Source organism: Anabas testudineus, chromosome 10 (genome assembly GCF_900324465.2).
Source record: "Anabas testudineus chromosome 10, fAnaTes1.2, whole genome shotgun sequence".
Taxonomy (NCBI): domain Eukaryota; kingdom Metazoa; phylum Chordata; class Actinopteri; order Anabantiformes; family Anabantidae; genus Anabas; species Anabas testudineus.
In genome coordinates, this window is record NC_046619.1 from 22,366,391 (window position 1) to 22,381,867 (window position 15,477).

Below are 15,477 nucleotides of genomic sequence, written 5' to 3' on the forward strand. Positions count from 1 at the left end.
TTTATTAGTTTGAAGCTGTTGTCAGGAAAAAACGTGTTAGAATAAAACTCTGATTTCAAACATACTAAATCAGAAACGTGATTTTTAGACATGTATAAAGTTCAAATAGACTAAAATGTCTGTAACAATGTCAGAAAATGAACAGTACCAGGAACGAGACGTGTAAACTACTGGAGGTGTTCAGGTGTTGGTGGGAGGTGCTGACTATTTAAAGAGGGACGTGCACTGCTCCACAGCAGAAGAGGAGGAGGAGGCGTCACTCTGCAGGTAAGCTCACCTGTCCTAATACCTGTCTGCAAGTTCCTCACTGTTTTCTGTAAATAGACATTTTTTACTCACATTTCTGTGACTGCCTCCAAAGATCAGATAAATGTTATTTCACTTCTTGTCAAATGTTTCTGTCAACACATTAGTTAAAATCACTGGAACATTTGCAGCAAATACGTGTTAACGTACGACTGCTGACAAAGGAACAACACACTGAGCTGTAAAAAGCCAGTCTTGCATATTTTATTTTTCTGAAAGTACATGAACCTTTCATCAGAGGATTGCTGTGTGAGCTTATTCTGCTATCGACTGTCGTCTCTAAACATTAGATGCAGTTTTAAAGAGGACAAGGTCAAAGATCACAGCAGTGCAGGAATCAACTGGATAGTATTAAACTATCTTTTATAGAATTAAAGTAAAAATGCTTAACGCTCTTGAATCTGTCACCACAGACGGTATCAGGCTGGATCCTGATATTCGTCTCTGACACACGATATTCTGCTGTTTCCTGTTGCATTTTATTCACAAACTTAATAAAAATGTGATTTGGAAAAACCAAACCAACTAAAATAACCTATGTGAATAATGGCTGAATATTTACTCTGGTTTATACTGAGCTGTTTCAATGAAATTCCTATTTTCCTAAAATGACCACTTCTTTGTAGTGTAGCTGGGATGTCTGCATAGAATAAACTGGATCTTTTAACAGGGAAAAATGCCCCAAAATAAATAAATGTAATATGCTGACATTTCTAATATCTGAACACAGTCAGGTCATGTGCATTATTTTGAATTTCTATGTTGCTTTCATTAATAATTAACTGTTTGATTGTCTCCCATATGATTGAAATACATTTTAAGGACAAAAAGCTGCTTCTTTAAACTTATTGGAATATTCAGCAGAATAAAACACAGAACAGGAAACTTCCTCATCAGGTGAGACAGGTTCAGGAAGTGACCTTTAATATGAAAGGGTGTAGTGTTTGTGTTTATTTTCTCATCTTTCTCTGTCGGTGTGTTAATGATACGTCTCATGTGACTCTAACTGTCACTGGTACAAATTTCCAAGTCAAATATCAGTGTGGTAAACAAATAAGTTATTACCACAGTCCAAAAGGAAAGTTAAAGCCAAACACAAAATACATATTCAACTTTAGCACGTGACAGCAGATTGGTTGATTCATGATGACAGGACAGGGTTACCACAACATTTGGCTTTGATATGAAACCAAATAAGACCAGAATCACGTTATCTACAGTGCTAGTGTCTAGATGCTCCAGAAATGTTTCTTCCTGGTGTATCTATCTATCCATCTATCTATGCATCTATCCATCTATCTATCCATCTATCTATCTATCTATCCATCTATCTATCTATCTATCTATCTATCCATCTATCTATCCATCTATCCATCTATCTATCTCTATCCATCTATCTATGCATCTATCCATCTATCCATCCATCTATCCATCTATCTATCTCTATCCATCTATCTATCCATCTATCCATCTATCTATCCATCTATCCATCTATCTATCTCTATCCATCTATCTATGCATCTATCCATCTATCTATCCATCTATCCATCTATCTATCTCTATCCATCTATCTATCCATCTATCCATCTATCTATCTCTATCCATCTATCTATGCATCTATCCATCTATCTATCCATCTATCTATCTATCTATCTATCTATCTATCTATCTATCTATCTATCCATCTATCTATGCATCTATCCATCTATCTATCATCTATCTATCTATCTATCTATCTATCTATCTATCTATGCATCTATCCATCTATCCATCTATCTATCTATCCATCTATCTACCATAGATCTATCCATCTATCCATCTATCTATCCATCTATCCATCTATCTATCCATCTATCTATCTATCTATCCATCTATCTATCCATCTATCTATCTATCCATCTATCTCTATCTATCTAAGCAGCAGCAGCAGGATTCGGGGTTTTTTTTTTTTTTAAGTTCTTTTGCCTTCATTTCAAAGTTTCTATTAATCATTTCGTTTTTGTCATTTCTGGAAATAAACACCGTCTGTCAGCTGCGTTGGACACGATGGCTTCTCGTCGGGAGTTTGAGGTGACCGTTTACACCTCACCTGGTCCCACCTGTGGAACCTTCAGCCGCCTGTGGCTCAGTCTGATTGGCTCGCAGGGAGAGACTCCACCCATCACCGTGAACGAGGGCGAGCGTCATCTCGTGTCTGGATCTGTGAGTTTCTTCCCGTTTCCTGTTCAACACAAACACAGCAGTTAATAAAAAGACGTCGCCCCTGCTAAATATTCCCAACGTGGGCGACGAGAGCAGGTGATCAGCAGGAACCATGTAGTCTGTGGGCCAGGTCCATGGTTCAGGTAGTCCATCCTGTTAGCATAAAAACCTTACCCCCAGAACCTCAATGTGTTGTTCTCCTAAAATAAAATAATTAGACCGTGTCAATAAAACCTCCTTTTCCTCTTGTTCAGGTGTGTCCAGTCCGGGTCCAGGCCAACAGGCCTCTGGGTCATGTGGTTCTGGTTCGGCTCCGGCTGGAGATTCAACCCAACCTACCCAACCTGGACTGGCACTGCAGCAGGGTGGAGGTTTGCAGGCTGACTGAAGGACCAGGATCGGGGCCTGAGGACCCAGAAATACAGGTGTTCCTGTGCAACAGGTGGCTGCAAACAGCAGACGGCGACGTGGAGCTGCGAAGTGGAAAATGTGAGATTCAGTCTTATTCTAACAGAACCTGTGGGACACCTGTCTGTCTGAACACCTGTCTGTCTGGACACCTGTCTGTCTGAACACCTGTCTGTCTGAACACCTGTCTGTCTGGACACCTGTCTGTCTGAACACCTGTCTGTCTGGACACCTGTCTCCAGAAACACACCGTCTACAGAAAACCCTATTTGTTCACGTGTCGTGAACCTGAGATTAAAGTTCTGATGTGTATTCACAGATTATTCCAAAGTTTTTAGAACTGACTTGATGCTTTAAGGTTCTATCTGCAAAGAACCAATCAGTGTTCAGAATGTTTCTGGGAGGACCAATCAGATTCCTTCTTTTTACTAGATAAGCAGAGGAGAAGAGAGCAGTGGTTTCACCAAATGTGACTTTATGAAAACTCAAAATGAACAATGTTGTTAGAGAAGACACCGCAGTAAATGTCTGTTTAGTCTGGTACAAGGTGACTAAGCTGAAAGTTGTTCTGACCATTTCTTCTTCTGTGCAGTGTGTTTGTTGCAGGATGAGACGGAAGAGAAGCTGAAGCAGCAGAGAGTTCGAGAGCTGCAACGTCAACAGAAGCTCATCAGGTAAAACAGCGGAGGATGTCCTAAAAGTACATCAGGAAACTTTTTCCAGTTTTACTTTGGTTAGAAAAAGGTTGAATTTAACACGTTAAATATATCTTATTGTGCCTGTATGCTAATGTGTGTTAATGACGATGTGTCTGCAGAAAGTAACATGTGATATTACAGTATGTTCTAATGTTCTAATTTGAATTATAACAGCATGTGTCAACAGGCGTTTTCATCGTTCTCTCGGCCTCTCGTTGTGTCTTTGCTACAGGTGGCGCGTGTTCGTCGATGGCACTCCACAGTGTATTGCTCTGGACAATCTGTCTGAACTTGGGCCGAACCTCAACTACAAACACAAGAGGTAAAAGTACAAATTTAAAGATGTCTAGAGTAGAGCAGTTCAGAGTCTAACCTGTGTGTTTCTTTGTCCTCAGTCCAGTTTCTAACACACACTATCTGAAAGGGTTCAACACGCGAGCGGAGGCTTGGAAGAGTTTCACAGAATTCGAGATGGTTTTCTCTCACAGTGGAAACGAGAACAGCGTCGCCAGTAAGACACCAGACGTTACACATCAAAGTAAAGGTCGTCACGCAGATACAGTAAAAACACAACCCACATTTCCAGCTGGTTGTTTCCAGCTCGCTGTTAGATCAGTGGCCTCAAACTGCTCCGTCCACACTAAGACGTATGATTAGCTTTTCCTCTGTGATGCTCTGAGTCATTACTAAACTGTCACTGAGCAGAATTCAGGTTCATGTCTCGGTTCTCAGGGTTCGTTCATGCTCACTGGACGGAGGATTGGTATTTTGGCTACCAGTGTCTGAATGGCTGCAACCCTCTGCTGCTGCATCAGATTCGCACCCTCCCTCCAAACCTGTCCGTCACCTCTGACACGCTGCAGCCTTTCCTACCTGAAGGCTCCTCCCTCCATCGGGAGCTCCAGGTGTGCATGTTGTCCTCTGACCTCCAGCTGTTGGCTGCTTCCATCTGTGTGTTTAATCCAGCTGCTGTAACTCGATGTTCTATCATGTGACAGAAAGGAAACCTTTACCTGCTGGACTACGCGGTTCTGGACGACATCCCGACCAACATGATCAACGGAAAGCAGTCGTACATGTCTGCACCGCTGTGTCTTCTCCACCTGAACCAGCAGGGACAGCTGGTCCCCATCGCCATCCAGGTGAGCTCCAGGTGGTGGAATTTTATTCACCATTCAATGTCCAGTAGGCCGGGAGGTACACACAGTATCATCAAATCAGGGCCAGCGAGAGTCGAACCACCATCTCTGGGGTGTGTTGAAGACGGCCCTACCAACTGATCCATCATGGTCTCTAAATCTGGCTCTAAACTGTCTCCAGGATTCACCCACACCTTTAAGAAGAGTTTTCTAGGTCAGGTAGAGTTCATGTTTGTAGTATTTTCACTGCTAATCAGTAACTTCTTCTTCTTCTGTTTCAGTTGCAGCAGAGTCCGGGCCCTCAGAACCCGGTCTTCCTGCCCTCTGACTCCCGCTGTGATTGGCTGCTGGCTAAGATGTGGGTTCATTGCGCAGACTTCCAGTGTCACCAGTTGATCTCCCACTACCTGAAGACCCACATGATGGGAGAGCTGGTCTGTGTGGCCACACTGCGACAGCTGCCACAGGTTCATCCACTGCACCAGGTAACCTGAGCTCAGAGTGGCTCTGGTTCACCTGTGGAGTAGAACAGGCTGTTTCCATAAAGCTGTGCTGTCTTCCCCTGCTGCTCTGCCAAATGTCTCTGGACTTTTTCCTTGATCCGGCTGCACATCTGCTCTCCAGTCCACATGACCTGTTTGACCCCTGCCCACCTACACACCTGTTTCAATTTCCCTCCTTCTGTGTTTGTGTTGGGTTCCTCTTCCTCTTCCTGTTTCCTGCTGCTCCAAACATGACTTAACATCATGTGACGGTCTTCTGTTCTCTGATTGGCTGTTTTGTGAACAGCTGCTGATGCCACATGTCAGGACGTCACCACAGATCAACTTTGGTGCCAGAGTGTCCCTGCTGGCTCCTGATGGGGTGTTTGATAAGGTACAAACCAAACTCTGTTCGTATTGTGTCTTCAGCTGCAGCAGATGTTTTGTAGATAACAGATTCATCGGTCTGGTCTTGTTCCTGCAGGCGGTCGGCTGTGGTCTGGAGGCGTTACCCATTTTACTCTCCCGGTCGTCAAAGAGGATGTCTTATCGATCTCTGTGCGTCCCCGATGACCTGTCCGACCGCGGCGTAGACAAACTACCTCAGAGCTACTATGCCGAGGACGCCCTGAGGGTCTGGAATGCACTGCACAGGTAAACAAGCACACCTCAGCCAGGTATTTAGTTCTGATGAGGAGATTTAGGATGAAGGTTTTAAATCATGGACGTGACAATGCTCTCATCTTAATTAACCGAGGTTCTTAATGATACTGACAGTTGTTGACAGGTGTTTTCAGGGTTCACTGATTTTCAAAGTAAAAGACAGTAGATGTAAAGTTCGATGGTTCTATTCATTCAACTCAGGAGCCTGAGACTCACATACTGATCTCATCAGTTCACTAATAAATGCTGCTAAAGAACAAATAAATTGAGTTCACTAAAGTGTGTGTGTGTGTGTGTGTGTGTGTGTGTGTGTGTGGCAGGTTTGTGGTCAGCTGGGTCGATCTGTATTACAGCGGAGACCACGAGGTGCAGCAGGACTCTGAGCTTCAACAGTGGCTCTCAGAACTCAACACACACGGATTCATTCACAACTCCAGTGTGTTCGTTTGTTGAATCTGTGTCTTGAAGCAGGAACTCCCTCTGCTGCTGCTGCTGTTGTTGTTGTTGTTGTTGTTGTTGTTGTGTGACGTCTCCTCTGTGTCTCCGTCCTCCAGGTTTCCCGCAGGTTTTCCTCAGTAAAGCTGAAGTTAGTAAGTTCATCACCATGATCATTTACAGCTGTTCAGCTCTACACGCGGCGGTCAACTTCTCCCAGGTGAGTCACCTGAAGCTGGATTGTTAATGTTTCATCAATAATAATTATATTAAAACCAGTGGATCTTTTATTGACACCTTATTAAACAGAGGTTCTGTTTACTGATTGATATTTTAACAACTTGTTTAAATAGGAAACGTTACATTTTAAACTCAACTCTCTCACATTACAGAGAACAGAGCTGTTCTCGTCTTGATGATGAACTCTTCCTCCAGCTGCTGCTTCTCTAACTCTCTGTGCTCGTGGTTCTGTTCCGTCTCTTTGTGTCCAGCTGGACTTTGCGCTCTGGATGCCAAACTGTCCGTCCTCCATGATGCGTTCTCCTCCAAAGGCCAAAGGCACGGTGACGGAGGACGACATTACATCCTTCCTGCCGGACGTGAACGTGACCCTTCGCGTCTTGACGTCACTGACTGTGCTGTCGCAACCGGCCGTCGACTTTGTGAGTCTCCGCCCACAACTCCTGTCAATCAAACGCACCTCATTCTGATAGGACCAGGTCTCAAAAACACTTCAGAGTTCAGCTTCACTTGTTTTGTGGCATTTCTAGTTGGTTCTCTTTGTGCTATCATGTTTAGTCATCGTACAGTGATTCTTCAGAGCCCTGAGGCTGGGATTAGTTTTTGAGCCCATTTTTACCTCTTGTCAGTTTTATGATTTCCTCAGGAACCAGAACCAGAACCAGCAGAGCTGAAATGATGCGATTCTAACTAGTCTGGGATTAATCGAGACGTAACTGGAGCTGTTGATTTTCCAGTGTTATTTTGGTCTGTGTGTCTTCCTACAGGTTCCTCTGTGTCACTACAGAGAGCCCGTCTTCAGAGACGGCGCCCACCGCAGGCTGGTGGAGGAGGTGCAGGCTGAACTGGAGGTCATTTCTAATGACATCTCTAAACGTAACAGCCAACTGGAGCTGCCGTATCCATACCTGTGTCCAAGACGCATCGACAACAGCGTCGCCATTTAAATTAAAAACAAGAGATAATTTCATTTTAAGAAATGACAATTCAGTATAAACAGATGTGTGTTAATATTTCTAATGGAAAAAGTTCTTTATGGAAACGTTTTACTCTTTTTCTCCAAAGAGTGTTTTGTTTTTAACTTTTACAAAAATGAAATTATTGTAATGAATGTGTCAGTGACTGGAACTGAAAGCTGCTGGTCACCTACCAGAAGCTGTATCTTAGTCACAGTTAGATAGTGAGCAGCAGATCAGCCACTGAATCCTTTGACATATAAAGGGGCAAAAAAAGTTGTTTTTTAAACCACAATAACTGCTTTTCATTTAGTTTATGAGCCACAGTTTACAGTGATTTGCAAGTTGAAAGGTGTAAAACAGTTCCAGATTGTATTGTATAAAAGTTTCTGCAAGTAAAAAGAAATAAATCCAAGCATTAAAATGAGACTTTCATAATTTACCCTAACAGCTACAGAGCGTTTCATCTGACAGAGATTTAAAGGTTTATTTCTTTCATGCAGTTTCTTTTGTTTGGGTTTCTTTGCATTTGCTCACATTCAAAGGCACAGTTGATTAAATGAAACTGCTAATAATACAGCAGTGGAAATAAATTAACAACAATAAAATTATTTTCCAAAAATCCTAATTTTGCAGTGTTTATCTTCAAATCCACTGGGACCTCTGCAAACACTGCCACTTTCACTGCAATGCTAATGCTGCTAGTTTTCTTTTCTTAATCTTGTAGCTGCATGCTAATATTTGGCCAGTTAAATAAGTGGCCTGTCTTTATGAAGAAAGTTTCTTATTGTTTGTTATAATTTGGGAATTTCAGAAACAAAAATAGCGACTGTCTGAGCGGTTAGCATAGCTGGGTCCTTCTTTGATGTTTTTTATTTCACATGAAGTGTTGAGAGCTGATCATACTGACTGTAAACTGACAATAACACTGAAACGTGTGACCAACGTCTTCTTCCTGTGTGACTCACTGTCCTGCACCATTGTTAAAAGGCTGCAACTCACAGGTTCATGAGTTGTTCATTAATGTTTTACTGATGCTTTAGAAGGAACACATTAAGGTTCCTCATGTTACTTCAGGGGAAGTTTGACATGTACTTATGAACACATGCACATATTCTGCCGTTCATCATCAAACTAATCAAACAAATAAATGTAATGATTTATATCTGATTTATAAAGCATTAATTTAGGAACCATCAATCCACTGGTTATAGCTCAAAAACATCTTCTGGTGCTGTGAGGAAACTCCCCTTTAAATAATACAGGAACATTTGAACACATCACATTAAATATTTCATTTAAAACCTAATTAACCTGTGTTTGTCTCAGTCCATTGTTCCATGAAGAACCATTTAATAATTCTCCTCTCCACTACCTCCCACTTGCTCTCACTGTTGTCGGTCCAAGTTTGTGTTTGAGCAGCTCACTAACTTCTTAAAAGGCTTTTTTTTCTACCACAGCCTTCTGCTTCCTGGTTCCTTTTGCTTCCTGGTTCCTTCTCCTCCCTGGTTCCTTCTCCTCCATGGTTCCTTCTCCTTCTGGTTCCTTGTCCCTCCTTCCCTCCTTGCTCCCTAGCTGACAGGATCCACCACAAGGACTTTACACTCCCTCTTGGCGATCTTGTCCAGTGACAGCAGCGTCTTGTCCTGCGGAGGCAGGTAGAGTGGGCGACCGACCGGTGAACCGACAGGAGGAGTGATGGCTCGCCGCTCCATGGCACTGCCCGTCCTCACACACACACACACAAACAGATGAGATCAGATGACTACAGCCACTTAGTGTATGTCACATTATATTTAAGCTTTATCTATAATAACTATACTATAATAATAAATATAACCTAACAAATTTTCTTCTCCAGTAAATAGACGGATCCCATAACGTCAAGGTAAAAAGGACCTGTATTAAAAAAAGTATTACCGCACCAGAAACCAATACTAAGCTACAACAGTAAACGACTGCTGATTGGTCAGTCAGCCCACTAACTTTAACTTGAGATTTAATAAACTGTTTCATTTGATGCTTTTTATATATGAAGAAAAAAATTTTTGTTTCAGTTTCTGTATTTGTAGTCATCACTGGATGGATTATGGTCCAAAGCTCCAAAGGATGTTTTTAATGAATGAATGTTAGATATGAATCTCCAACTTAAATCCTAAATATCTGCTAAACTGACGATGACAATGTAATTACAGTATTTCTGAATGAAATACTTGAAATACTTGAAATACTTTAGCCCTTTTTACAAGTTATACTTAAAGTTTAGTACTTTACTTACTCTTTTTAGTACTCTTTACTTTAAAGATTCTAAATGCAGGACTTTTCTTTACCTCATGATGTGGGATCGAGACGGCTGCTGGTGGGAGAAGGACTGAGATCGGCCCAGACTGGCCTGGTGTCGGTCCAGCAGGTCTCGAACCGCCGGGCTCGATGGGCTGTTTTTACCTGGCCGGTGACGAAAGAAAAACAACATTTAACCCTTAAACTCCTTCATCTTCTTATTTAAAGAGTAAAGAAAGAGCAGCTTTGGTTCTGGAACTGGTCTCTGGTCAAATTCATGAGAATGCTTACGTGACAGGGGCCGAGCGTCTGGGGGCGGGTTGGAAACCGAGGCAGTAAACTGAAGCTTCAGCTTCATGTGCTGACTCAGCTGCAGGAAGGAAACAGAAGAGAAGCTGTAACCATGTGAGCAGGAAACCTACAGTTATGGTGAACTGAGGTTTCCTATGATTCTGTACCTCGTACAGTCCTGGTTTGAGGATTTGGAACGCCACACTGAAGGACAGCGTGCTTCCTTTCCGACAGTGTCCGAGGTTACTGAGAGGAGTGTGACAGACCACGGCAGCCAGCGTCGTGTCCTCGCCCTGACCGCGACCTGGAAACACAACAGTTACAGCTCTCTGGACACCGATGACCGAACTGAGGAAACATTACTCTGAATCCCCGGACTTGTTCAGGTTCAGACTACATCACATCAGACTGAGTTAAGTCACGGTCGGACTGACCCTCTGGAGTCCAGACAAGCCGCACGGCCAGGAAGTCCTGCAGGTTGTTGAGCAGAACGTATCTGACGTTGAAGTGTTCCTTCACCCTGACCGTGCTCGGACAGCTCGCCGTCATGACGAACCGCGGTAGGTCCAGACGGATACTGGGTAACCTGGGGCGGGGAAAGGTGTCAGTGTGTATTTTTATGTAGGTCTATTTTTCAGGGTGTCTGTCAGGTGTTTCTCGGTTCTCACCTGTAGTGGGTGTAGATACAGTTTGTGAAAGGCATCTTGGGAGTCGACCACTGCAGCACAGCGACTAGAGGAACCTCCAGCCCCTGGAGAAAACCAGTGGTGGAAAGTAACGAAGTACGTAAGTCATGTACTTTCCTTGTTTTTAAAGTATTTCCATAATTTGTGACTTTCTACTTTGAATACTGCATTTTTATCCTTTTAGAGAACTTCTTTGTGAACAGGCTGTTAAGCAAGAGCAAGTATTAACAATTTAATTAAATACTTAGTACTCTGAACTGAGTAAAGAATTAAACTTCTACTTACTTACTAATTAATTATTATGAGCAATTACAAGTTAATTACAAGTGCTCAGTTCATACTATACACAAATTACTAAAGTAAGTAATACTGAGTAAACAGGAATAGTAGTTGTACTGTACTTCAGATCAAAAACATGTTGAAAACTGCTCAGGATGTTTGCTCTTTCCTTAACTGTTAATTTTAGTTCTTCTGTATTTATTTAAAGTTTTTAAACTGATTCTACAAACATTAAGTCCTGACAGAGGTTTAAAAACACAAACACACAATTTGTCACAAAATCAGAAACAGTTGAAATAAAACTAAATAAAAGATCACGAGACTCAAAAACCTTAAAAGCAAACACGTCCAAACCTCGTTGGAGTCGTCCTGCGGCATGTCGTTGAGATGCAGCTGGAACAGGAAGTCGTGCTCCTCCAAAGCGCCGAGCATGCTGGGAAGGCGGCATGCGAGGCTGTCCACCCGGCAGAACGACGCCATGCCGACCTCACCGGACTGGTGGCTGCGGAGCAGGAGAGAGAATGGAAACTCACAATAATAAAGCTACGTCTCGAGTTTGTTTACATGACTGACGCAGATTCACAGACTCTCAACAGTTAACAGAACTTAAATGACTAAAAGGTTACAGGACGACGGGACAGGTCATAAGGAAAGGTGACAGAACACAAGGTCATAAGGTCAAACAGTTAGTGACGTCTCTTCACCACCCAGGATACAGTGAGGTGATAAAACTATGAATCACATGAAGACGTTTCAGGACGTACCACACGTTGTCCACCAGCAGCACCGAGCCGTCTGGCATCATGGGAAGGTAGGAGGCGTTGAGGTTCGGTAAAATCCGAACATCCCGAATACTCACCTCCTCCTGTGAGGACTCATTGAGCACTGAGAGGAGAAGATGTGCACAGCTGAGTTTTGAAATTCTCCATAAAGATGTTTAAAATGACCAAACTGCTGCTGATGAGACATTTACAACATTACTGTGTTTACATTCACTTTAAAATTCAAATCATGTCTCTCCTTCAGGGAGGAAGATAATTGATTCCTTGAATTCACAGTGTTACTCAGATTTTACCGAAGGATCAAACATCAAAAGTCCTGGATTAAAATGTTTATCTGTATTTTTTTTAGTGTAAAATTAGTTTTTTGGTCTGAATCTAATAATAACTGGAAATAAATGGTCTCCTACCTTTGAGGACGGCAAGGTGCCTCCCAGATACGGTCATCTGTTTGCAGCGGATGGTTGGAGGTGGCAGGACGGTCAGGGTGGTGCTCACTGTGCATGAGAGGAGAGGAAGGTTTGTTAACCAGTTAATTATTTAGTGTATGAAATGTGAGAGAACAGTGTCAGTCAGAGCTTCCTGGAGCCTGAGACGGCCTCTTCCAACGTGCTCAGATCCACAGGCTCATATATAAAATATGAAGGTCAACAGCAGAAATATGGAGCTGCATCTACACAACAGCCCAATTCAGCTGGACGATGTTGCAGAAAATGTTGAACCAGATTCAACGTAGACTAAATTGGAAATACTGTGACTAAAACACTAGAGGTCAAGAAAATTCCTCCTGTAACTATAAATGTGTGTGTCGTACCCTGAGCCTTGAAGGTGTTCAGGTCATGTCTGAAGGTATGAGTTGGTTCTCGTTGCTGCAGGACGCTCAGGTAGCCAAGTTCCTGCACCTCTGCTTTTTCTGCCTCCCTCTTCCAGACTGTGACCATCACCTGAACCCACACAAACACACAGCACAACATCACTGAGCTGAAACTCAGTCGCTGCATCTTAACTATTAAATCCACAGCTGGACTCAGGTGTCTCCAACATGTATGAACATTCTCGCTAACTCTCTCTAAAGTGTCTCCATCACACAAAATCCGACAGATGTTCCTCCTGACCTTGACTTTGAGGGTGCTGACGGGGAGTTTGTCCAGAGAGACGGTGAGGGGAAAGATTACTTCATCTGTCAAAACCACCGGCTCGTCCAGAGGAGACTGACACGGAGAAACAGACAGGACACAAACTCCATCAGAAACATGAACCTGTAACATTATGCAGCCACAGCTCAGAGCAGGAGCTGATGTCTTAGTGTAGCAGGTTAGGGGACGACATGAGATGAAGGTTTCTGGGTTCAACCTGACAATCAATGCTGCTGTACCTGAACAGGTGCCCTGCGGAACTCCCTTGTTGCCGTGCCAGATGAGTTGTGGATGAGCAGTGGTTTACAGTCCCTGAAGCTCCGACATCGGGAGTCCACCCTGCTGCCGAGGGCTGCGATGGCTGCCTCTGCTGCCGCGATGTAGTCCTCCTCCCCGTCCTCGTTGACCTCGTCCCCGCTGCTCTGGAAGTCGTGGTGAAGCTGGTGGTGGTTCCCTCGATGGCGGCTGCTCTCGCCTGGACTGACGCTGGCCACGGCACACAGAGAGCCGGCCAGCTCTCTCCACGCTCGGCTACTGGCCGACTCTGTCCCAAAACCCGCTGGGGTGCCGTCACTGCTTCCTGCCGGGCGAGAGGAAACACACAGATAAAGAGTTTTTATGAAATGTAACTCATAAACCGAGTTTGGACTAGTGTTTAATTAGGTTTTAACCCAGTTTTCAGCTCAGTGTTCTATTTAGAACTACTTAGAAACATCTGGGGGACTTTTTCACATTTTTTTAAATGTCCAATTGAACTGAAGGTTGAACTGTTTAGACGGTCAAAGGTCAAGGTCAAAATGGCCTCATATATGTCCCACTGTCCCACATAAACTCATTGTCTGGACAGACGTGTGTAAAATACAAACATACAACTGCAGTAATTCAGGTCAGTCCTGGTTTATTCCATAATTCTCTGGAATCTAAGCCACAAGTTTTAATTATTTCCTATTTATTTGATCCCTGTTCAGTTTTTCTTGGTAATTTTTAAGACCCACTGTTTCAGAACAGCCCTGCACTGAAATCAAATATCTATTCTGTCACCTGCTCATTGGAGCTGGAACCTTTCTGAGAGGTGGACACTCACCTGCTGGCAGGTACGTGATGTATGATAGCACCTGTGTGTTTTTGATGTCTATAACTTACAGTGTCTGTAGCTGTATATTAATTATTAACTTTTTATTAATTATTAAACGTCTGTGGTATTTATTTGTACTTTGTGTGTAGCCTGTATTATGTTGCCTATACTGATCATTCCTGGTGGGCTGTGTTCTTTTGTGTTTTTATGTCAGCCTGGTGCCACGAACACAAACAAGAGTAAGACACAGGTCCGAACATCCTCCACTAATTCTCCTCTGTGCATTGTGTAAATATCTTTGTCTAGCTGCCTCCCCTCCTCCCTTCCACCCAAAGCCAGATCAGGGCTCATCCCCCCGGCTCGTCCTTCATTACCGTGGCCGTGCTCGGTAGGCGTCGCCCCAGCGTCCCTGCAGCGCAGCACCAGGAGGAAGCGGACGGTCTCCCCCAGGTAGAGGTGACTCCTGCGCGGCAGAGTGCGGTAGCGCGCCGGGTCCGACAGATCCGTGATGGGCACCGCCGGGAAATACATGAAATACTCACACTGCGACTCCATCATCTGCACCATGGCGACGACCGGAGGAGGCTGAGCAGCAGCAGGACCAGAGTCAGCGACAATGGACAAACACTTCCTGCCCCGCCTTCAAAATAAAAGCACGTACACCAGACACAGAACGGGGAAGATCACATCAAACAGTTATTAAGAAAACCGAGACAGAATAAAACCTAAACTAATTATTATTAAGTTATAATAACATAAATAAATAGAGTGGTTTCAAAAACATAACGTCAAGCTTACTACAGAGGTTTTTAAATTCACGAAATACCATAAGTCCACTGTCTTTGTTAAAATAGACAAATATTAACACAAGATAATATAATATTTTAATAATAATTGTTCATATTTATTAACAATGATGATGTCTCACTGGGCTACTGAAGATATTATTGGCTTTGTGTAATAAAATGATAAATAAACGGTAATTCGACTTATTAAATAGTAAATTAAACTCCTGTGATGTTAATTCAACAACATGTATTTTGTTTTTCCAGGAGAAACGTTAGCTAAAGCTAAGCTAAACTTCACCAGCTAACGTCAACTTATATCAAACAAATACATAAAATACAGAAAGAAGTGAAGAAAAATAAACTTGTAAGTAACTCTGCATAGCACAAAAACAACACAACTGCAGTTTAACTACCAGTTTATCCAAGGCTAAAGTTAGCCAGTGCTAACTTCCAGTAAATTCTATGTGACATAAAAACCAGTTTATTTCTATTACTAGATTTATTATTGCTATTTCTACTAAGATGAATATTAAATATTTCGGAGAAACTACGTGCATTTAAGAAAACAGACTGTGTTACATTAAACCACTTAAATATAAATAGTTACTAACAATACATAAAATGTAATACAATA

At 42.8% G+C, this 15,477-nt stretch overlaps 2 protein-coding genes across 4 annotated transcripts; one reads left to right on the plus strand and one right to left on the minus strand.

The window, feature by feature from the left end:
- Positions 1-197: 197 nt before the first annotated feature.
- Positions 198-8,838, plus strand: zgc:152891 (uncharacterized protein LOC767741 homolog). 3 transcript variants are annotated; one of them, XM_026357493.1, is made up of 15 exons: positions 198-267; positions 2,339-2,508; positions 2,763-2,997; positions 3,509-3,590; positions 3,847-3,936; positions 4,010-4,125; positions 4,347-4,519; positions 4,613-4,756; positions 5,035-5,238; positions 5,543-5,629; positions 5,720-5,889; positions 6,219-6,334; positions 6,453-6,553; positions 6,825-6,995; positions 7,341-8,838. In XM_026357493.1, the coding sequence occupies exons 2-15, from the start codon at positions 2,353-2,355 to the stop codon at positions 7,518-7,520; spliced, it is 2,025 nt and encodes a 674-aa protein (XP_026213278.1). In that variant the 5' UTR covers positions 198-267; positions 2,339-2,352; the 3' UTR covers positions 7,521-8,838. The 3 variants fall into 3 exon arrangements, with proteins under 3 accessions (XP_026213278.1, XP_026213280.1, XP_026213277.1); XM_026357495.2 differs by lacking the exon at positions 198-267 and having other exon boundaries at positions 2,215-2,508; positions 5,035-5,220; XM_026357492.2 differs by lacking the exon at positions 198-267 and having other exon boundaries at positions 2,216-2,508.
- A 97-nt stretch (positions 8,839-8,935) lies between these two features.
- Positions 8,936-15,027, minus strand: LOC113160299 (microtubule-associated protein 11-like). The gene is made up of 14 exons (XM_026357499.1): positions 14,463-15,027; positions 13,220-13,557; positions 12,960-13,055; positions 12,659-12,788; positions 12,255-12,341; positions 11,830-11,950; positions 11,420-11,567; positions 10,769-10,851; positions 10,503-10,686; positions 10,418-10,429; positions 10,268-10,387; positions 10,101-10,179; positions 9,860-9,974; positions 8,936-9,257 (listed from the first exon to the last, which is right to left on the minus strand). Exons 1-14 carry the CDS (start codon positions 14,620-14,622, stop codon positions 9,101-9,103), a joined length of 1,830 nt encoding a protein of 609 aa, XP_026213284.1. The 5' UTR covers positions 14,623-15,027; the 3' UTR covers positions 8,936-9,100.
- Between the last annotated feature and the right edge of the window lie 450 nt (positions 15,028-15,477).